General features: G+C 38.5%; 1 protein-coding gene across 6 annotated transcripts in view; it reads right to left on the reverse strand.

Annotated features, from left to right (window-relative positions):
- Positions 1–20,195, reverse strand: part of LOC135262957 (NALCN channel auxiliary factor 2-like) — a 109,603-nt gene extending 89,408 nt beyond the window's left edge. Inside the window, exons 1-3 of one of the 6 annotated variants that reach the window (XR_010332357.1) lie at positions 19,011–19,150; positions 7,154–7,446; positions 860–2,640 (exon numbers count right to left, since the gene is read on the reverse strand). Coding sequence is in view for 1 of the 6 variants with exons in the window: in XM_064350429.1 (XP_064206499.1) it covers positions 19,011–19,727 (717 nt within the window). In the remaining 5 variants the exon portion in view is untranslated. Of the gene's footprint in view, positions 1–859; positions 2,641–6,302; positions 7,447–19,010 lie in introns of those variants that run through there. The other 5 variants (XR_010332358.1, XR_010332356.1, XR_010332355.1 and 2 more) reach the window with 5 other exon arrangements.
- Positions 20,196–25,006: the final 4,811 nt, after the last annotated feature.

Consider the following 25,006-nt stretch of genomic DNA (forward strand, 5'->3'; position numbering starts at 1 on the left):
AGAAGGTATGAACCATCATGAAGACCAATGGTTAAAAAAACAACTGAACTATGCATAAAAAGTGCCGTAATTTCTATATATTGAAACCAAAATGTATTAAAATATCCTTTAATAAAAGCCGAGAATCTGCACTTTAACCATATTTTATTACAAATATAAAATTGTGAAGTACAAAGCCAACTCAAGAAAAAATATGGCTTTGTCCCAAATATTATGGACCTCACTGTATATATACATAAAATGGTAAAATATGTACACATGTAAATACCATGAAATAAAAACAAACTAATTGCAAATGCAAAAAGTATATAGCAAAAACAACAAAACTCCCTCTACCATGACCATACTATTGGAAGGCACTATACACACACACACACACACACACACACACGACATATCAGCAACCCAAATATTTCTAACTGTCAAACATCCTTTCCCTCAGTAGGAGTGAACAGCCTCATACGTATGCAGCGTGATATTCTGCACTTGCAGGCTAAAGCTGACCATAGCAACTTCTTACCCTCCGAGGATGAAGTGATCTATCTCTAGTGACGAGGGGAAGATTCAAAAGACATGGGTGGACTGTCTCAAGTGGAAGGAGCAAACGTCTAGGGACATCTATAAATGGTTCCATATGACCGGTAAATGTAAAAGACAAAACACGTATGCATATTTCATGGTGTCCATCCCATGTGTATTAAAGGTCCTTTGGCTAGAATTTAATTTAAAGAGTAAACATTTGCGCTCTGACAATATTTACTTTCATGGTTACCTTAGGTAGGGTCTTACTTGATTAGAACAGGAATTACAACCTCACATAGAGCGAGGATTGTGGTTCCCCACAACTGGAATGAAAAAAAAAATGTTTTTTAAATTTCCCCTAGAAAACATACATTTGCACAGTGCATGTTGTGACCTTGTTGGTGAATGGCACTATATGGATGAGAGACTGAATGAATAACACTCCAGATATATTTTTTAAGTAGGTGTACTGCACACACCAATACGTTTAGCCATTTTCTTAGCAGTAACAGCACACTGACATTGTTAGTTAGTGGATAGCATAGTGGGTGACAACAAGCTAATCATTTCACAAATACATACTTTACAAGCTTCAGTAAACAAACTGTTTGACATTATATTTGGGAGATTAGCCATGGCAGTTCAAGAACAGTGAGCTATTTAACCACTTTACATCATTTTTCTAATAAACATACCCTATATAACCAAACTGATCTGAAAACCCCTTGGTCTGGGGCTGTTTTTAATCGTTTGGGCTAGGCCCCATAGTTCTGGCCTGTACCAAGCCCTGACCTCAACCCCATCCAACAGATTTGGGATCAATTGAACAGCCAACAGTGAGCCAGGCCTAATCGCCCAATCAGTGCCCAACATTCTCTAATGCTCTTCTGGCTGAATGGAAGCAAATCTGCATTGCATTACCTACAGTAATGCTTTAACATCTACTACATAGCCTTCCCAGAAGAGTGGAGGTTGTACATAGTGGCAAAGGGAAGACAAACTCCATATTAATGCCCATAATTAATGCCCAATGAGATGTTGGATGTCTGGAGTCCACATACTTTTGGCCATGTAGTGTATTTCCAAAGACTGAACTATGTTACTGATCACTTATTCAGGACTCAGGACATCTGGTCTTTCATTGCCAATGATTCTGCCTTTGTAAAGGAACATGTGTCAGTAAGCAAAGGGACTCCACACAAACATAGACAGTGTAGGAAGAGGGTTGCATTTCTACTGTATTCCAACTGACTGTGATGCTGACAATTATATGTGAGATGCAAGCATGCACTGAACATGAGATGGAAGAATGCAAAGTGTAGGGTCATAATTCAACTGAATTTACATTGAAAGGGGACATTTTAACCAACACATGCCACGGTGTCTAAAATTTCCGTTGTACGTGCATTTTCTCACCAAATTTATTACTATTGTAATGTGACATTTTATATTTAAATTGGGCAACATTTCCTAAAATCCTGAGCTTAACTTCCCATGGAAAGTTTCTGGAATGTTTCTGGGAATTTACTGGAAATTTCCCAACCGTTTGCACACCTAATCATAAAAGCCCCCTTTACTGTAGAGCACGAATGAGGCTGGCAGTAGCTACAACCAAGCTTCCTGACCTGATGCATCAAGATTGATTTTCAGTTGCATTATCTGTAGACGGAGCTATAAAAGCTGATGTCAGGCTGAATCCTGGCAGATAAAGGTTATTGGCTATGATCAGGCATTTAACCACTTGACATTTGGAATGGTGGCACAGTGGTTAGCATTATTGTCTTGCAAGAGGGAGGTTCTGGGTTCAGTTTTCATTATTTCTTAGTTACAGCGTGTTGAAGCTATTTATCCATAGGTTTAATGTGAAATTAAAACTGGCCTATGGTAAATATTTAGGATTGTTTTGCAATGTTTTCTTGAAATTCTGATGGAAGAAAATTTGAACAAATTACTTATGAGATTTATTTGAACTGAATTTTTGAAAAAACTGACAGCCCAACTCTGCACCTCCCGCAAAAGAATGTCTTGGGAGAAACATCTGATTAGCATATCCTTATTCTCCGCTTCCATTGCAGTGGTAGACAACGAAAATGTGCAGGACGCCCTGCACAATGTGCTCTGAAAGGGAATGAAAAGAGGTAATTCGATTGGCTATGAATGAATCCAGCTGCAACACACCCAATGATAATTTATTCATCATAAACCAGCCCATTTTCTACATACACCGCGTACATTGGCTGTGCGCTCCTCAACTATGGTGACATTTAATGGCTACACCCTGTGCACCCACACGATGCGTAATCGATTGCACCCATACACCGTGCAACATTGATTCTGGAAAATACAGAACCTTAGACTTTGTTATGCATCTTCAAAACATATTCTATTGACATAATACAAAACAAACTGCAATAAAGCTGCTAAGAGACCTATTATGTTTGAATAGGCACAGTGAACAAAAACATATCAAGCGACAGATCTTAAAAATATGATTTATTTACTTTTTGCTGCAGCTCCTTTAGCAGGCCGCAAACATTTAAAAACGTTATCCCAGCTAATTACTGAAACTGGTTCAAGGCAAGATTTAGCTTCTGAAAATAAATCTGATTGCCCTAATTACTCTCTTTTTAAAAAAAGAACACCATATTTTCAGAAGGAAGCAGATTTTCATGCTCAAGTGTTGTAAATTTTGTTGAGACAATGAAACTTTATCCATGCACGTTCCCCTCCACAAGGTAATTGTCATACTATGAATACAAATGTACAAGCTTTACTGACATTTGTGGATTAGCAATAGAATACCACACAATTTATCATTTTATAACGGTCTCTCTGTTCTTGTTATTGCGGGAGTAGTTTGTCCCCAGTGCTGCTGCTTTCATCCCTAAATGCATTTATTAAATTGACATCTTGGAAAAAGAGGGGTCCACATTACACAGATGATTGGATCGTTTCATCTCGGTGTCAAGCAGATGCTGTGGCAAGGCCCCAATCACTCATCAGGTTGAGGTCCTCCAAGGCTGTAATGATCCCTGCGTTCTTACAGCTCTCAGGAACAGCCTGCTTTAATAAGCCATCCTTGTGTTGCTTCAACAAACTTTCTTACTGCTGCACCTGTTAATACTTCCAAGCTTTCTACCAATGCTACTGCTACTGTTCACTGAGGACAACTATCCAATGACACTCCACCGTCTTGTAGGAATAGTACTAGTTCTACTCCCATTGGTACTACTGCTGCCTTTGCACATAATTACAATCACCAGTACTACTGGGACTAATAATGATAAGACATATAAAGCCTAATTCGATCTTGCAATTCAATTCTCTTGCCCTGGGACCTCTGTATCACGTTAAAACCTTTATGGCAATTCATTACAAAGGAACACTATCAAATACAATTAGATTTTTTTTTTTTTTTAAACAACTTTTGTGGGGTTTATCATAGCACATTTATTCTATTAGTTAAATGGATGGGGCTCTGGGGACACTGGCTGTTATGAGCAGGAATGAAGAATCAATATGAATGCGCTTAGGGCAGGTTCACAGACACCTAATCTGAAACAGAAGCTTTGGGGAGAGAGTGTGGCACGGAGTAAGGGAATTTATGGCTGTGTGAAATTTGAGTGGTTCTAGCAAATTACAGCCAGTATTACTTTACAAGTCATTGGTTAGTTGCCATGATTTTCCACCTCCAAATATTTGTCAGAAGTAGCTATTGCTTTAGAATAGAAAATGAACCTTTGGCCTTCACATTGTGTAATTTCGCATCAGAGAGTCAAACTTTCCAGGCACCTAGTACAATAAAGTTGTATTCATCAGTCTTCCCACTCATTGGTGTCTCTTGTATGACATACTGTAGCAACGAGAACAAGTAAACCTTGCAAAGCATGCAGAGTACAACATTCAGCACATTAAGTCATCAGAAGAGTGTGAACTGACTGGATTGTTCAGTGACCTCGCAAATGTGATATTAAATTATGGATGTGTATGTGTACAAACAGTACAGGCCAAAAGTATAAGGTCACCTTTAAACAAAAAAAAAGAAAAGAAAACTTTAGATCCAGTGAATCCATACACATTTATTGAATAACAAACCAATCAATTTCAATTTCTACCATCAATAACACAAAAAGATGAGTGTTATGTCCCCATAAAAGTAATCTTAGAGTTAATCATAGACTTTCCTCAGGATAGCCTCCTTGGGCTTTAATTGTCTATCCAATGATTTTGGGAGGCAGAGGGGTAATTAAATTGAGTGAAATCTTATCTACCTTAAGTTTAAAAAAAAAAAAAAAAAAGAAAAAAAAAAACCCTGTCAGCCTGTAGCGCAAGTAAAATAAGCAATAAAGTTGCAAGAAATAAGGTGAAGGAGGAGGAATTAGGCTTAAACGTGCGGGCCAAGTAAACATGGTTATTCACAGTGAGAAATTGCAGAGGACCTTAAGATTTCCAGGTGCGGTGTTCAGTACACACTCAGAGGGGTCCAGCTGATGGGCAGTAATGTTTACAGGAGAAGACCAGGAAGACCAAGAGGCAGAAGACAAATATCTTGTGTTGTCTAGCAAGAAAAACAGTCATGAAACTGTATCACAACTACAGGATGAATTCAATGCTACTAGAAAGAAACCAGTTCCCTGAACTACAGTGAAACGGCAACTATGACCTGCTGGTCTAAAAGGACATATCTGCGAAAAAGCCCTTTATATGTGCTATTTACAAGAAACAAATACTCCAATGGCCCAAGCACCATTAACACTGGACCAACAGGATTAGGAAAAGGCAGATGCACATCCTTTTAGACCAGTAAATCATAGTTGCTGCTTCACTGTAGTCAGGGAAACTGGTTTCTCTCTAGCTGCATCAAGTTCTTTCTGTAGTTGTGCAATTTTACAACAATTAATTTTGCTAGATGCCCATCAACTGGACCCTTCGGAGTGTGTACTGAACACTACACCTGGAAATCATAAACTTCTTACAGGGAAGAAGGGAATAACCTTGCAGCAATACATTTACCTGGCCCCAGACATCTAAGCCCAACACCTTCTTCTTAGCCTTATTTCTTGCAGCTTTAGTGCCTATTTTACTTACACTACAAGCCAATGGTATTAGGCTACCTGTGGTTTTAAAAAAACTTAAGGTAGGTAAGATTTAAGTCAATATATTTACCCCTCCATCTCCCTCCCACCGCCCATTTGCAAAACATTTGGATAGAATTTCAATAATTTAATTGTAAGTAAAGCCAAAGGAGGCAATTTTGAGCAAAGCCGCATCAAAGATTATTTTTAAGTAAAACTCTTCTGTGTTTTTTTGTTTTGTAGATAGAAATTGAAAGAATGTTCATACTTTGGTTTGTTATTCAATACATGTGCAAATATTAACTGAATTATTTTTTACCTAAGGCTTTTTTAAATTAAAAAAAAAAAAAAAAAACACATGTGGCCAAATACCTTTGGCCAGTGCTTTATATAGAGTCACTGGATGCACAATAAATATTCTGGAAATCGGTTTCCTGGGGGTAAAACTTACATATGCAAGTACTGCTTTTAATGTTTTAGAGATTAGTGTCATAGGTTCAGAACATACTGGGCATGTTCATTAAGCCAAGAAAATCTGCCATAGTTTTTTTATTATTATTTTTTTTTTTTTACATTTGTTTGGGAATGTGAGGGAGAGAGAGAGAGAGAGAGAAGTTGCAAAAAGAAAAATTCTTCACCTGTTTGCTGTAGCATTCTAGGTTTCAAGTGGGACCATTGAGGAATGATTTCCTTAAATCTTTCAAATGTAATGCAAGTAGATTTATTTTTTCATTAAGCTCTCGTGAGTTTTCCCATAAGTGCCCTTTGAAGATTTGATTCTTTTCACATTTCAAATGCTTGTGACCCCCAGTAAAAGAAAGGAACAATGACTATTCACTTGCTCTATCTATAGATATCTATCCTCTGCATAGTGGGAATCATATTGCTTTCACTAAGGTAGAACTGAAGATGAGGACAAAGAAACAGTGGGTCAGAAATAAAAATAAATAAAAAAATCCAGGGGCATGAGCAGATTTCTTGCTTTCAATATCATCTTTTCAATATTATCTTTGATCTGGCTGCACATAAGTATTGGTAAACACCCAACTCACCCCTCTTTGAAATCACAAGACTCCCTGCGGTGTGCTGTTACTCACACATCCCATGTGTTGAGAAACATTATGGAATTCTTGGATCACTTGTAATTATTTATGGATTTACTGCCCCATTTCAATAGCATTTGCAATTCCAATGTAAACCTGCTCATTGTGAAATAGCTTTTTGTGGCTTTTGTTTCTAAAGAGTAAATGAGTAAATACAATAATGCACAATGTAGGCAGAAGCAGTTTTAATTAAGGATTCCTTAGGGCTGTTGACTGAAATCCCTCTACCACTGCCAGAGAAGTATTTGAGTCATGCAGTGCCCAAAAGTTCACTGCAAGAGAAATAAGCCATCACTGCCCTTAAACATAAAAAGACATTCACTAGAGTTAAACACTGCAAAGGTTCTGGCTAAAGACACTCTAGTAACAGTATCTTTACATATACTTCAGAATGTTTGTTTTTCCCCCCCTTAGTCACTGTCCTTCAGTTGACAGCTGAGGTATCCCACCTACCTCCAAACATGTATAGCATCCTAATGGCTACTGAATGACAGGACACTCTGAAACGAGAGGCAGGGCAAAGCTTCACTCATATCCATTGGCCAGGTGACACAAAGCCCCACCAGCCAATGGTCTACGCTGGGAGGCGGAGCAATGTTCCATTTCCTGTTGTGGATGTTACAGGAATACTAAGCAGAGCCACATTGATATTCTAGTACACAGCGTGCCAGCTGAGCTATACCCCCGATTGACTTGTGGTGCTTGTGTCCTCACCTTTCACATCCTTCCTCAAAGGTTCTTTCCCTCTGAAAAAAATAAAGCACTACATGTCACATTCACTCAATTGTTCCCCTTGGCAACAACAGTTGTGTTTGTGTTGCATTCATTTTGAGCTTCTTTCCCAACACTCAACCTAAATGATTATCGCACGCTCCAACTGAACACCAGTCGTGCGACTGTTTTCATCCAGCTCCACAATGCGTTTGTTTAACTGTGGATTTCATCATCCATTTAAAAAGAAAAAAATATACAAAAGCATAAAAATGGTGATTACTACATGCCCTGGTTTGAAACTGAATACAAAATATTTTTCACACAGAGATGCTGCTGCTGACAATACTGTTAAAAATTAAAATATTGACACTCAAGAAATTAGTACAAATTCCTACAAAACCACAAGCACATAAATGACAGGTACTGCCTTCTTCACAAATCAAAAGGATACTGTCAGTAACTGATATTATATGGTATTTCAAATTGCATCTTTTTTTGTATTTTTTAAAAACTTACTGTCACTCACAGTTGCTCATTTGATGGTACTAAAGTTACTTCAAGCTATCCAGCTAGATACATTAGGTGGGCACTCAGGATGAGTGGGCAGGGTTCAAGACTGAAGATACGTATTTGATTGTAAAGATTGAGATTCTGTGGTCATTTTGGTTATTTATGTAGGAAACCCTGAGTGCCAAACTCTCTGTGCTGTATTGGTAAGGGGCATGCTCCTCCAAGGTGTACTGCATACGTGTATTGCACACCTGGCATCTCAGTTTACTTTTAATACAGGGTTAACAAGAACAAAAAATCACAATTCCCCACAAGTTCATAGCTGGAAAGCCCATGCTGATGTAATGCAGTCCTTAATTTTTGTACTTTATGTACTGCAGCACCTTTCTACATTCAATCCAGGTTTCACATCTAAACCAATGATACTGAGCATGGTATTGAAAATATAAGCTTTCTCCAAAGGTCTCATACTTAAAAGCTTCTAGTGGCTAATAAAGACAAAGCTTAATAAAAAGCCAGTGAAGAAGGAGGAGAAGGGCAGCAGTTTATCCTCAGGAAAAGCAGTGGATGTATACCGAGTGGGCACAGTCTTTGAACATTTTTGGTAGAGGGCCTGAAGAGTTTAATCTGAAATAACCTCACTGCCTCCCCCTTGCCTGACTCAAGAGTTGTTGACAAAGGAATAAAATATTGCCTGCATGGACTGTCATCTCCAATCTGTCTCCACCTTTTAGCCACACAGACGAACACAAGCCCTCTTTGGCCCATAAAAAGGTATATCCAAAGTAAATGAGAAAGGATGTGTGGAAACTAATGGGCTTTGACGGCAGAATTTATATTTAAAGCGACACTGTTGGCTCTGATCCTGCAAATATTAATACTATGGTTTACACTGTACAGTGAGTAGTAGAAGCAGCCAGTGTGTTTTTTTTTTTGAATCCACAAATGTTCACTGTGTTTAATTTCATTGTAATAATTTCCACTGTAAATATCAGGAACTGGCCTAGAATCCTTGTGCCTGCACCAGCCAAGAAATGTACAATCACACTGAATGGTTTTGCAAATATTTACATGTGATCATACTGTGTTCACCCTTTATATGCACACACACACGCACACATGCACACACGAACACACATAAAATAGTACCATGCAACATAGCACCTATTTCCGATAGTTTCAGGTATACATAAGCATTTTATACTCATGTGGGAACTAATGTCTTCAGGGAGGAAAAAACTAATTCCCTACCTAACCTGTAGCCACATTTCAGCGGTTATGCAATATCATAAGCAGACAGTCCCTTCACCTTTGTCATTTTTTTCTTTATATTGATTTGTCTGATTGATTAAACTTGAAATATAAACATTTTTGCATATTATTTGGCATCATTGCCCCGATTTGGACTTTTTGATTTTGCTGGAGGGAGTTTGGATTTACAAGCTGCTCCTCCTGAATTACATTGTGAGGACTGCCAGTGTTCCAGCCATCTTGTTTGCTAGGTCACTGTGGCTTTATGACATAATGACTGAGGCCATTGTCTGAGGCCGCCTTTCAGTCCCCCTGGAGCGATCGTGTTGAGATTTTCTTTTGTGTACGTGCATAATTTGCCCTTGCGGGATCCAAGGGGTGGGTGGGTGAGGAGGTCGGGGGTTTAAGAGCTGATGGTTACAACCGTCGTTGGGAGGAAATGCAATTTGATTAATGGTCAGTGCACTTTTCCAGAAATCCCACTCCATTCGAGCATTGTTATTACAGTCTCCATTTGTGGTCATGAAATTACTGTCATTGGGGAAAGCTTTTTTTTTTTTTTTTTAATGCTGGTCCAGTAACCTAGATAGATCAATAACACTATATAGAGGAAGGGTCATCAGGTGCTATAGACACCATAATTGTAGAGCACATTCTGTCAAAATGATCAATATTATACAAGACATTTATTTTTCCATTTTAAAATAATTTTCCAAACTTTCTAAACCAGTTAAAAAAAATTCATATTTGTTGATTATCAGGAATACAGGAAAGAGTTCACTTTTGTCAGGCACTTGAATGACTGTGCTTTTGGAACAACTGCAAAGAATATCTTGTGACATGCTATGGGTGGCGATAGACATAATCAGCTATTGTGGTAGATCCAAGCCTGGGGTGTCTAATCAAAAATGGCAGGTATGGGTGCAGGTTTTTGTTGTAAACAAATGAACTAATCATCATTTTCAATGATAAATTGATAAAACAAATCAATGTCAGGGCTGGGCTATAACAAAAACCTGCACCCACACTTGCCCTTTTCAGATACAATGAGACACTCCTGATTGAAGCCATTGATATCATAATAACATGATATAACTTTAATATTAACTTTTATTAAAAAGTTTTTGATTTAAACATAAATGCTGGGTGGAAGAAACTTAACATAAGAATGATAAAGATACAAACACCACACGCAGCAAGTTCCTGCATGAAAAGCATAGCCAAACAATGCAAAGACAAAGATATTTATTATAAATAATTATAAATACTTCAGATACATTGGCCTTAAACCCATATAATAGAAATACTACAGTATACCATGTGCTAAAGGCTATACATTTTGTCATTCCATCAATATAAAAGTCTCTTTTTGCCGTCACTCGTTCCTGGTTTCAATGATAATAATGACAATTGTGTTCAGGTTTTCCAAAATAATTACTCAAGCTTCCAAAATGTCTTTATTTTCACTTGTTTCCAAATATTCTATAACTGTTTGGTAGGCACTGGTGTGTAAAAGTTGTTCACAATCAGAAAGCATCACTTTTTTGACACATATTTTCCATTTCTTTAAGTTAATTGCAATGATTGAAAATCACTGCTTGATAAGGAAATGTCCAATGATCCTGTTCCTTGATCTCATTATTAGTATTTGGACACAGCAATGCAAGAATCCGAAGCCGCATTGTAATGATAATTTTACAAGTGCCTAGCAGGATGTTAAATTACAAGTAGCAAGCTATTTCCATTCAGATTCTGTCAACCTGCAGTGAGGTCTACAGATGAACTGCTGGCTGACCGCACGCTGCGGTAAAAAGGCTATTTTACAAGAAGCTCCTTTGTCATGTAAAAACAACTCAAACGGTGCTAGGGAAACCGAGCTTCCGTGCTCGTCTTGGTTTGATCTGCTAAGGCCGCTGATCCTGGCGCTGGGTCTGGAGCCTTGTGTAAAAGCACCCCAGGCCTCCGAATTCCTTCAAAAAAAAAAACCCCAGAGCAATTTGCACTGGTGTCAGGGAGCACGCATTCTGCGGTCCTGCTATGCCCGCTAGCCACCCACACCAGGGAAAACTAATTTGCCGTAACACCAGGAGTCCCTGCGAACAACAGGAAGGGAAAGGCATCGGCTCTCGAGGCGCCTGAGCACGCCGGCGCAAGCGGAAAGCTGTGTGTGAACGGGCACGGCTACACACATCTCAACTGGAAACTCTTGGGAAAAAAAACTAATTTCCCATGCGTTTAAAGCCCGCAAAGCAAAGCAAAGCCTAGTTTGCCGTTCAGCAAGGAGTACAGTCTGGGATGTCATCAATCTGAACTGAAGAACTAAACTGTGAGGCCTCAAAATCCTATTGGTGCTCTCTGGAAGACAACAGCTGTGTGGGATCAGGAGTTCGTTTGACTTTAGCTTTCGGTCCCTGAGCCTCCTTCGTCTATGATGCTTTCATTTTTATCATTTGTGCACAAGATGCAAGTGAGGACGCCCTACCTATACATTTATCACATTTTTGCTGATTTAGAAAGGCTTTGTCCAAATCAACTCTTTAATCATAATGATAATGCTGAACAATATTTAAAGAAGAGATGAGCCTTGTTTGGTCCTGCCACTTCTTGGACAAGACAATTTCAAATATATTCCATTCAACCATGCGTTCAACAGGGTTAATTTCCTTAATCCCTTCCAGCAACTGTCAAGAGATACAGAAGCATTTAACTGCTTGAGATCTATGGAGCATTCAAACTGGTTGTACTGATATTTAAAAGGCAATTATTTTGCCTTTTAAATATTAGTATTTTTTAATTATTCACATTGCACTCAGAAATTGACTTAATAAAAATTTTACTCAGAAATTGACATAAAAAAAGAACATAATGCCTTCAGCAATGAGTATCTAAACACCATCTTCCTAACCATTACATAAACATGAATTCTCATGTAAATTGACAGACCATAATGGGAAAGTGCATACCACCACCAGTGCTTTAAGAGTCAACTAATGGACATACTTTACCAAATCACAATTTCATACTGCTACTTTTACTATATACAGTACATGCTATCCAGGGATGAAAATGAAGTATACTTTTTATACACTCAAGTACACTCAAATGCCACTATAAGTACATGTAATTTAGTACATTTATCCTAAGAACACTGGAGTACAACTTATCAACAGTTTTGTATACATGAATTTTATTTTTTATATACTTAAGTACACGTTCTTCTAATTTATTTATTTATTTATTGCTTGGGCCCTCCCCTTTATGTTTATGGGGAATTTTGTTTCCTTAAATAACTGAAAAATGGCAGGGGTGGATGGAGGTATTTGTTGCATCCCAGCATTAGGACACCTGATTCAACCAATTAACTAATCATCGTCTTCAATGATGAAGATAACTGAATAACGTAAATGACTGAAAAACTGCATTTGTTTTTTCTTTTGTGCTAAACAGTGTGCTGATAACAATGCCTATTTGAATACAGAGCAGGACACATGCTTACCTACGATGAAAAGAACATCTTCAGCCAGAAACACGGTTTCCTGCCTCGGTGTCATTGTTGTTGTTGTTGCAATAACTAGAGATAGGCTATTTCTTCAAACTACTCTTATGCAATTTGACTTTCTCACCAATGATTACTCTAGTTCTACTATTTGCTTGTATCACTGTCTTTGAGACATATGGGATGAAGCATTACCATGTCTTATATTGACTTTTCAATTTAGATGAATCCCTACTGGAACAAGGACTGTGGGTGCATACGCAAAGTGTTTCTAAAGCTAATGTAGTATGTGTGCAATTACAATACGGACAGCACTACTTTATTTGATGTATGCCATGTGAACAATGTGGCTTGTATATATACCCATACAGTCTGCACACAGCCCTGTGACTGTACTGTGATTTTCACAAAGCACAGATTGGTATGGTCTCAACTGTATCATAAGCTGACTACGATCAGTAGTCCACAGCAGAACATCAAATGGAAGACACAACTGGTATTTTACATTTAAAATAAGGCAAGACACTTATCCAGAGCTACTTACAGAGTTTGTATTCATTTCATATAATCCATTTATACAGCTGGATATTTACTAAAGCTATTCTGCTCAAGGACCTTGCTCAAAGTTGCAACGGCAGTGCCTCATTTGGGAATTGAGCCCACAAGCCCAGTTCTCTAGCCATTATACTACACCGCCTCCTCCCACAAGTGCTATAGCAGAATTAGATTGGTGAGGTTTTCTTTGGTTACCAATACACTAGTTCCTGCCAACAATGCACAAGGTGTGCCCACCAACAATGTACAAGGGTACCACCCATGTACAGTGAGGGATGAACTTCAAATCTAATTAGAGGTAATTCCCTCTGCAGTAAAGTACAGTCTGAAGTTTAAGTTCACAAGTTTAATTTCACATATAGTACACTTAAATATTTGAGTAAATTAATATATTACTGTTAATGTTGGGAAATTGCATAGTACGAGCTGCATTGATATACCACAGTAAACAACAACTTGCATCTTAGGTTTGTTTACTGTCTGCACACCAACAAAATGATAATTCAGCCCCACAATTAATCTTGTTGGTAAAGGGGCTCTTGGCCTTGCAGAATGAGTAAAATAATAGGTGGTTCGGTTACAAATATAATTTACCTGAGTAGCTTTACTTTTAATCACAAACAATCTCAACATGAATTTGTGCTTTTTGTCAGAGGACAAAACTGGACCTGTATCATGGAAAAAGTACACTTGATTACTGGTCACTTGAGCTGCGTGTTCACATTACCATTCAGAGCCGTTCCAAGCCAGATTATTAAAAACACATAGCGTTAATGCTGTGGACACCATTTAGGGACAGCAAATTCCTTTTCTCTCTTCGGACATTCTCTTAGTCCATTCTCTCCCTTAATCCATTTTGACCTGCTATTTTGCATAATTATCTTGGCTGATCATAAGTGAGTGTAATAGAAAATACTTTGCAGAACGAAAAGCAGAATGCTCCTTTAAAAAAAAAAAAGAAAACACTGATCCATATTTATTCCTGTTCTGTTCATAACTATACGTGTGCAACCCATGCACGCAAGACAAAACTTTATTGCCCCAAGCAACAGCACATGAAGAATGAACTGCTATGGGAGATTCCGGATACTGATGAAGGCAATTGCTGAGGCAGCTGTTGCAATGTCTGCTCAAAAATCATGATTCGTCTCCCTTTTCCGCTTTAACTAGGCTTCAGGATTTTAGTCTGACATTTACTTTCCGATTCCTTCAAGTAGAAGGGACACTTTTTCACACTCTATTGACCTCTCACTCAAGTGTTTCACTTTCCTACTTGTTCCTAGCAAAACAAAACATATTTCTCATTTTACACATTAAATGGTAGTTCCTCTTCTACGGTAGGGTTATTCCATATGCCGGTCACATATAATGCTTGTCTTGGCTGGATATCTTCTTCAGCTAACAGAGGATTCCACTTCTTGGTTTGACCTCTCCTCCCCATTTCTCTGTTGCCCTCTGTTATGGTTCAAATTTCCTTTATGTACTTCTGCTTCCCACTCAGATTTTTTCTTTTTCCAGGGCTGTTCTTCCTCTTCTCTAGCTGCACAATGTTTTAACAAACCTTACAGGCTGTGTTTCCTAATTCTCTTAGCTCACTCATTTTCTTTCTTTCTTTCTTCTGAACATGTCACAAGAAAACAAGGAAGGGATAGAGGAGAAAAGATAAAGAAAGGAGAAGAGAGGAAAGACTTCCCCTCGAGTATTAGTGTCTTAGTTTGTGAGGAATGAGTGTATGAGTGAACACACCATTCACTCATACACTCATACCCACGGCCAATGTAACTTAACATTAATGATATTAAATTAGCTTGTTATGGGTTATCACCTCTCAATTCCCATTGTGGATGTATCCCTAACTACCAACTAGCAGGCAGACATTACTTTGTAAGCTCAGCTTAAACGATTTAATTTAAATTTATGCAGCCCTGGCACCAGTTAACCCCTTCTGTATCATAAGAAGACAAGGGCACAAGGAAGGTTGTGTTTGAACAGATACAGAGTCTAATAACCCTTAGCAAACAAAATGTAATAACTGGATTTTATTTTTTATTTTATTTTTTTTACAAGGTAAAATACTGTATCCTCAATTGGCTTTAGTTAGTTTTTGCTTTTCTTAAAATCTTAAATTAATTTCGATGATCGCCCATAAGCTTAACAGTCCAGTCTGACTTTTGTCTATAGCATTGCATCTGCGGCTCTAGATTAGCGAACTGATCTGGGAAATATGACAGCTAATCCTTGGCCTGGACACCATGAGAAGAGCAGCTGAGTTCAGTGGCCCAGTCCCCATGCTGATTCACACTGATTCAGGAGGGCAGCCTGTATCAATCCCAAATCAAACTGTGCATCGCGGCAGATCTTCGCTGCATGCCTGTGCATTATCCCGCTGTCTAGGTCCTGCCAAAGTAATGAAGAGGCACTAAACCACTCAGTGACCATTTGTTCTGTGCCGCTTTGTATCCAAATTAAACTTTCTGATAATACGCTTAAAAAAAAAAAAAAAAACATACCTTAAAACATCCACATATTGCAGTTTTTATTATCATAATTCACATAGCTGGTTAGATGGATATATGGATCCAATAAGTGACTTTAAAAAATTACAATGATTTTTATCAATATCACAGCTCACTAGTCCTGTATTATGCATTTTGAGATTACACCTCAGCTACACATTTGGCTGCAAACCACCATACTGACAGCAGACCATTTCCTCCTGTTCAAACAGCTCATTTCATTTCGTATTCGCAAGCTGGTCTGTGATCCCCGAAAACAGCAGGAAACTTGCACATACGACACTGCGTGATGAACATTTAGAACATTGCCTCATGTACTTAGGGTCTGGAATGGCTTATTAGTGTTGCATTTGCATGGTCTGCTTTTCAGTTGAGTGTGAAAAATGGTATCACATTCTACACTATCAATTCAGTACATGCATCCTTCTAATGGACAGTAAACACATTTTATTGGCAAACCACAGATATGACTTGTACAATGGTTCTTGCATTTCCTCCGTTTTGTTTTATTCATTTTTGTCAGATAAACTAACCTGAAGATGATCGTTATTCTCCAGTCCGCAAAGCCATATTAGCAGCTGAAACAACAGTTATGTTGCGATTACACCCCATCTTCAGACACGAGGGAGTGGGAAGAAGTCGGCATTATTTAACCATTATTGTACCTGTCATCTTCCTAGGTCACTGTGTGTCACACCTTTTCTCTGCCCGGGTATAATACCCCAGGACTTAAAAGCTTGAAGCAGCAATGCCGCTTGGCTGCTTAAGCTCTCATTAAAGATACAGAACAGCACCTGAAACTTGATAGCACTGCTAACGACCACGTAGGGCTGCAGAGTTCAGCTCAAGTCCACAACCGCAGGCTCCTTAATGAGCTGTAAATGCTTCGTTGCCAGAGAGGGCTTCCTTTGGAAGTGGAACATCAAAGGATATGCCAGATAGCCTTGACGAGCTTCCGAAAAGGTGACATCACCAGTGCCTGACGTTCGTGGCGAGATGCCAGAGCTGACATGAGACTTAAAACAACCAACGTGAAATCTTGCCTTTCCTCACAAGTCCACGGGAAGACACGTGACCTGCTTGGGAGAGACTGCATCAAAGGCTCATTAGGTTTATAAGGGAAGCCCTGCCAATCTGTGGAAGAGAAAGGGATTTTTTAAATGAGAAATGTGAATTAGACGCAGTAAATACTGCAAATTGCTGATGTACCTTCAATAGTACAGTTGGAGGTGTTGATTGTGTGATTCTGGTGATACCCACAATTTCATGAATTTGTAGGCCTCCTTCATCACAGATATAATCTTCTAAGAAACAATGCTGCATATGATGAATCTCTTTTATCAAACACATTTTCACACTTTTTCTGTTTTGATAATGCTCCTGACAACATCTTGGCAGTGATAATAGAGGGAGATTGACTTCTATATTTAGCTGATCTATTTTCAGTGACACTGACAGCCCAGGGCACATCCACAGAATCCATGAACTAGTAGGAGTCATCAATTGAAAGGTTTTCATTTTTCCCATAATTAAATTGTGCAAGACCCCTTATCCTTAAGGCACAGCCAAAGGAAATGTATGCACATAACCAGCTGCCAATCAGATTTTAGCCACTGGTAAACAACACTATACACCAGGCAACAAACAAAAAACATGTTCCTGTTTGTCATCTGTTGTTCTCCATCCCTTCTTGTGGCCCATTAATAAAGACAGAGATGCAATCTTACACCAGCAAAACAGCTGAAAGCTTCAAAAAAAAAGCTTTGCCTTATGATACTGTGCCCCCATGGACTACAACTGGTTTAATCGAAAATAGCACATTTTGTTTGTATATGCTTGGGATGAACAGGTCTTTGACACTTTTGTTGCTCGTGATTGGCAGAAGGCACATTCAAAGTAACCATTTTTAGACAGTACTTGGTTATTTCTCTTGTTTCGCACATCTTAACACACAATTTACATGTTTAATGAGATGTCACTTGGATTTTTGATGACATCAAGCTCATCACACTTGATACACTTCATGAATATTGACAAACTTTATGTATAGCTGACTATCCCTATAGTTCATAGGGATGGTTAAGGACAATTTATGTTAAGAATAACATACCACCATTTACTGTTCTTCACAAAATGTCAGTCATCCCTTACATCAAAATTATTTTTTCATGCAAATCCCAATAACCCAGAAGCATATAACATCCTCAAAGTGCCCATATCACACTGAGACAAACTGTTCAATATACTACCAGTTTCAAAGTGGAGGTATGAGAGTTGCTTAGTTAGCATTGTGGTGGTCTCCAGATGAATCTTCGAATACAATCAACTACTTTTTAGTCAATGTACCATTTATTCATTTATGCATTCTTGCAGTGCATTGAAATACCCAGAGCAGCGAAATCCCATTGCAGAAATTTTAATTCAACAAAGACAGAAGACCAGTGCTTTCAAATTCAAATTCATCCCATACAATTTACAACAGAGTGCATGCTTCTAAAGGCGAGCAGCAGAGCACTCACAAATCTAGAGAGGTGAATTGAAGTTTGGGAACCAGCGCTCTGTTGCACTCAGTGTTGGAGAATTGGAGATTTAACGCACTTCCTGGATATTATGGCACCGCGAATGCTTTGCAAAGTTCCAAGCACTAATCTGCCTAAATGTCCATTCCGAAATATTTCTCTGAAGTCAAGTTGGCTGTTAACACACTGGCTCTCGAAAAAGATACACGTAACTTCAGTTTTAAATGTCATATACCAATTTCTTCAGCAGCGAGCATTAGTTTAATTCTATTAAGATGACATTGACACTTTCAGAAAGTGCCCCAGTTGTCTACATGACTGATCTGTAACATGTCATAACGGATCATAATCGGCTGCTTTAAATGCAAGAAAAAGCGCGTCAAAATATGATTGACTCGGCCTCAGAGACATTTCATCTACAAAGACAATGAATCTATGCCATAGAAAAATACATTTATTTCCGAACAGACAAATTTTACACAGCTAAGGCAACAGATACCTTTAATACTAAAATGACGTCATGAAACACCATTGGTTGTCTCGACAGACCCTGTAAAGTTACAACCGCAAGACATGAAGCGAACACCTTCGCCAGCATTGGATAAATAAGATTACGTTAACACACGAGTGCACAGAATAACAAAAAGACCTCTCATTTATCTAGACAGTTGATGCTTAAAGAAATAACCCAGCACATGGCGGCAATACGTGCGTCTTATTCGAGCAACGAGTGAATAGACAAGCCTTACCTTACAGTCCTCTGTACTTGATCTTACTGAATAATCCTCTGATAAATACTTGAGAAAGAGGAAGTCAAACTCCTCATATTTTTCCTGAGCGTGTTGGTCCAGCCTCATGTATGCCTGGATGCAGGTGCTGCAGACGTCCTCGTCCTCCACAGCGCCGCTACCCAAATCCCAAATCATGTTCTGAAGACTGCAATTCAAATTGTCTGGGTTGGCCATCCCCAACAGCAGGTCGGAGATAGAGTATGAGTCACAAAAGGAAAGGCTGAAATTCCTAAAATAAGTCAAAATCAACTGTGTCGATAATGATGGAGTTGAAAATGTGGAACCAAGGCCCGTTTTCTGCCGATGCAAGGTGGTGCAGGCTGACTCCAGATGTTGGTTGTTTTGAGCATCAGTGCAATGAGGACTTGGAGCAGCGGATTTGGTCAGATTGCTTAGAAAAATACCACACTTTTCGCCCTGTACTGGATGGTCCCCGTCAGTTGCGTTGCTCCAGGGTTTGCGGTAGTTCCTCTCCTTGGACCTAAGCTTAACTCCAGCACACAACCAGAGGTGATCAGAGAGAAGGACGGTGAAAAATAACAGGGATGCCAAAGACATTCGCCATTTCTGTGCCCTCTCGGAATCGGCGCAGGGTTTGTCGTTTTGTTTGGGTGCACAACATATTTTCAACACGGCATCATCTTCCCTTCGATACATCCAAGCACCCCTGATCATATTTTAGGGGGAGACAAAATCAATCTCCAGTGGGTTATTCTCCTCTCCAGTTTTTTCCCCCAAACAATGTCACCTACCTCCTTTGCAACATGATGATGGGCTGCATATTTTCCGGCGTTGAATTAAAAAATCAATCCACTTCCTCACCTCTGCGTCTAATTTTTTGAACGATCCATTGCAAAGAAAAACAGCCAGACAAAATCTCCCCTATACACCCATAATTTTAGCATGCTGCAAAATCCTACCAGCATCCTCAGCGCCCCTTCGCCAGTACTCAGGAAACGCATATCACGCATGAAGAGGAAATCTTACTTAAAAACTGTCATCCTTGAGCAAATGTGTTTTCTTTTATTTTTTCTTCCGTTTCTGGTGCAGAAAGCTGTATTTTCTGCTCATCGTCCTGATATCCCCCTTATGCTCCTCTTCTCAGTCTGTCGCCATCTTCGGCTTTATAGAGAACACCTTGAGATTTTTTTTCCTTTTTTTAATTGAGGGGGGTGGGGCGCGTGCGCGCTCGCTCGATTCCCGAGCTAGGTCTCCCCCTTCACTACCCATTAACGCCAGCTTCATTCATCGTCCAACTTTCATTCATTTTTTTTGCCAGGGGGGTAACCCGATGTATGCGAGTGGTTTCTGATCAAATAAATCGCCACCAAATCAATTACTGAACCCTGAGAGATTCAGAACCACGTTGTGAAATGTGCTTCTTAGTAATGTTAACCTCGGTGCTACATTCCTTCCTGTCAGTACATCCATGCTGAATGCAACGCTCTCTCTCTCTCTCTCTCTCGCTCTCTCTCGCTCTCTCTCTCTCTCTCTCTCTGCTGGTTTGCAGAAAATATTGTGTGAATAATGTTACAATGTCAGTGCATATCACGGTGGATAGTTAGACCGATGTTTTATGGACAAAATAATTACTTTCGATTACAGTATTAAATGGAGCCCGTTCTTTCTCTGTTATCAGAATAAATATAATATCTGGTTTTGTCCAATAAAATGGTACAAGATAGAAAGAGAGCTTCTGTGCTACCATCTTGCTAACACCTAGCACAGTCTGTGCCTTTGGGGGCACACGTAATTTGTTTGTTTGTTGTTAGTTTGTTTGATTCTCTATGTCAGTCTGCTTAAGCAAAGTGTGGGCATCTGGATATTCAAAAGGTTCAAAAGCTAATATATATTACAAAACTTGAAGCGATTTTATTTTTCCATCATTCAACTGAATAAAATACATGTTAATTTACTTCTAACAGTTGCAATATGAAACACAATCAAGAACTGAGTATTGCCTTTAATTTCTTGCACTTAAAGTTTTTTGGTACCACTTTTGTATGTAAGGATTATGATGTGATTGATTTAACTTACGTGCAGTTTATACAGCCTCCATAATATTTTTATTGGTTTGTTTCCCAGGATTGATTATTTGATATGTTGGCAGGCATCCAGTGATAAAATATTTTAATTTGTACTTATAGGACAGAATAATGAGTCAAATAGTAAGCCTTTAGATTCAGCCAAAGTCCGAATCAAATACTGCTTTGCACATTTGATGAATGCAATCATCAAAAATAATTTAAAAAATGGTTGCTTTGCTGTCTCTAAATACAATGTGTACAGTAGCTTACGTAAATTCTCTTTATTGCTGGCCACAAATCTGTGGTGTATGCTGTGTGACTACCCTCAGAAGATGCATACTTTACAGTTATAATCTGTAGTATACATGAATGTATACATATTGCCCACAAATGTTAATGTTGATTTCTATGTTCATATCAGTTAATGTTTCAGACACTGATATTTTTGAAATGGCAATGATATTTACCATTGCTAAGTTACTAATAACAATCCTACAATGCAAGTCCCACAAAATTTCCTTACTAGGTGTTTATTGGCATCTCTGCACATTAATCAACTTTAATATCTTATCTAACAATGACTTGTTAACATGCTTAGACATACTGTGTGTACATTTATTCTTAATACATTTGTATTAAGAAGGCTATATAAGAACTAGCATTAAAAAAGCATTTGTTCTCAACAAATATGGACCAAATTCAGCATTCAGTTTCAGATTCAACCAGTTGGTCAGTGATATACATTTATTGTGTGCGTTGAGTTACAAGGAGGTTCCAGGGCCTTCCTTGAAACTAATCTATGGGCTAAGGACTCATTTCAGAAACTGCCGATTTCCAAACTAAATGTGATAGAAGTTATGAACATGAACAACATGCAGTATGTTGTGTAAGGAACACCCAGGCCTTGAGTTGTAAAAATCGCAGGCTTGGATATTACAGATGTAACTGCCAAGTAGCCGACGGGTGTTAGGAGGCAAAGCAGGATTAAAAAGAAAAAAAAAATAAATAAGGAAATGCAAGCTAGTTGCAGCCAAAAAAAAAAGAAAGCAACCCCTCACAAATTATTCTCACCAAATTATAATTATGTGACAATAGAAATAAACTAAACTAAAGAAATAGGTGGATATGTGTTCTGTTTCATTATAAAGCCCAGTATATTTGCACAGTCTAGCTGTAGGGTACTTTTCCCTTAAGGCTCAGTAAGTAAAACTTACTTGGCCTCTTAAACTGTATTCATTTATTGATTTCAGCCCCTGCAGAGCTGATTATGTTGCACATTAAAAATGCAACATCTGTTTGAAATCATTAATCAAAATTAAGGAACAAGAGTGCAATGTTTGGATGTAATCTAAACCTAAAGGTTTAGATTAAACTATATACCAAATTCTGATGTGGTGGGACAGTAACAGGTGTCTCATCAAACTGACAGAATAAAATCAGAACCGATTTGTTCCTGATTGTTGATGAGAGAATTTGTCCTTAATGCATTCGTTTTATCCAAAAATACAGTTCTGAGGTAATAAGCCATTCAAAGACAGCTGGTAAACCTTCCTTTAAATTTAATATTACTGAGATGTGACAGATCATGCGACAGTGTTGCTGAATGGACAGCTACCAGACATTATACAGGGTGGTAGCAATGAATAGCTGGAATATTATTTGATCTAGTGAAGTGAGATGAAAATTAAAATGTAGTTTATAAAAAAAATGTATATAAAAAAGATCTGTTTAGGAGAATCAGAAAGGCAAAGTTGTGACTTTGAAAAGCTGTGATACAGTGATCACAATGGTAGCACAGCTGCAAAACAATGGCGTGTGTCTGAAGATACACGGAGCATCATTATATGCTGTAATTACACAGGTGTGAAAAGCGGTTACATGGCCACTACAGGTCACCCAGTTATGGAATTTCAAGATGTGAGCTACCATTTTTGAGATGCCACTGCAGACACAGAAATGTCAACATGTGACTAGAATCCTGTGACAGGGGAAAGAGAAGACAGCAAGAAGGTTTTTTTTTCTTTGAATAGGCAGCAGGAAAGGGAATAATTGAGAAAAAAATCTGCCTTTAGAAAGGAAAAACTTTATGGGTGAAAGCACATCGCCTGAACAAGTGAAAGGAAAATTCATGGTTAGGAGTCCTGGTGAACTCAGCTATATTATTGTATTGGAGGTCTCTATAATGGGATTATGTGAAAGAGGTTATAGTCCTCCTGGAGCTGATGGAGCCTGATCTCAGTCTGATAGCAGTGAAAACGTTGGTAATAATATAAAATACCGCATGCTGAAAGAGAAGGAACATCTGCGAGGAGAAAGCCAGGTTTCAGAGGGAGGTAAGCAAAAAGGCAGAAGATGATTGATACACACGAGAAGACGTGTGAGAATACTGAAAATAGCAACAGAACAGCAACACAGAGGAAGGCACAGATTGCAGATGATACGCTACGGAAAAGGGATGGATACAGCAAGCAGATGAGTATGTTACAAACGGCGTGGGATGAAACTGGAATTGTTGACTTATTCACCTGGTTTACTTCATACTCAAACACATAGTGTGTCACATCAATCATGTTGACATACAAACAATGCATACCATATGTTGATATTCTGACAGAACAAACACGAGTTATGCTAGGGGGAAGAGTCAGAGCCATATAGAGACAGCAGAATGCAATGTGGCATAATGAAAAAGTGGACAGAGGAGTTCCAGCCTGATGTATAATATGGTTTCACAGATCATTAGCCAGAGAGCTATGACCAAGCAGATTGTAACATCTAAGACAGGTACATAATGTAACTCTGAAACAATAAAAAATCTCTAAATAAGTGGTATAAGTGAGGGAAAGGACAATGGATGGGATGAAATATCAAACAAGAGGGTGGAGAGGTGGACGTTAAAAATATGGAACTAGAACTATAAAGGCAAATGTCCAAGTAATTATGAATGAATTCTTCTAGGAAGTACAAATAATAATGAAATCAGTGGTATAAATATGAAGAAGTGGATTACAAAACAGAATGCAAAAGGAACAAAAAGCCATAACAAAAAGAGAAATGTGTGAGGCAGTTTGCAATTACCACTATGGATCCTCTCAGGACACACTCAACACACTGAATAGCTCTGTTAGTTCATGGACCAATGCTGGCATGTTATTTCAGGATCGCTTTTAAAATTGGAAACACAGAAGGATAATGTAGAAATCACAATCACAGAACTGGATTGAGACATAACGAAGGATTTCTCTGTGATACTTTTGTGGTTCTCAGACTCTGCAGAGAAAATGATGAAAGGGTGAGGAATGAAGCCAATGTGAATGCTAATAAGCAAAAATATAAATAAGACATGTCAGGTGTGCTGATGGTCATGTCATGTAGTACTGAACAGGGGCTTGACAGTGAGACGTGTGAGCACCGAGACAGCACGGAAAGGTGATATGGAGATCACAGCAAAGAGAAAGACAAAAGTGTCAAGGAAAGGAGAGGGAGGACCTACATTCATCCTTAGATGTAGCAAATGATTGATTATGAAAACTGAGAGAATAAAACATTGGAATGGCAAAGGAAATGCTTAATAATACAATAGAGGTATTGGCTACAGTCTTAGGTGGACAGTTGAAAAAGGGGATTCAATAACATACTGGGATACATCGTTATGCAGAGAGCAGATATTCAGTAATTGAAAAAAGTCTAAATGTCTGACTACTTTGAAACGAGAAGTTGAAGCTGGATTTTGAGGGATGGGTTAGGTCTCAGCTGAACAGATGGTTGAAGGGACAGGAAAACTGAGAAGGCAATGGGACATGGGAAATGATGTCAAGAGAAGGGTAGGGTTGGGTATGTGCTTCATGGTAAGGACTGATGTAAAGTGACACTGTATTACTATTAATTAATACATTTAATTTAAATTGAATTCAAATTAATTTAAGT

Source organism: Anguilla rostrata, chromosome 9, assembly GCF_018555375.3.
Source record: "Anguilla rostrata isolate EN2019 chromosome 9, ASM1855537v3, whole genome shotgun sequence".
Classification (NCBI taxonomy): domain Eukaryota; kingdom Metazoa; phylum Chordata; class Actinopteri; order Anguilliformes; family Anguillidae; genus Anguilla; species Anguilla rostrata.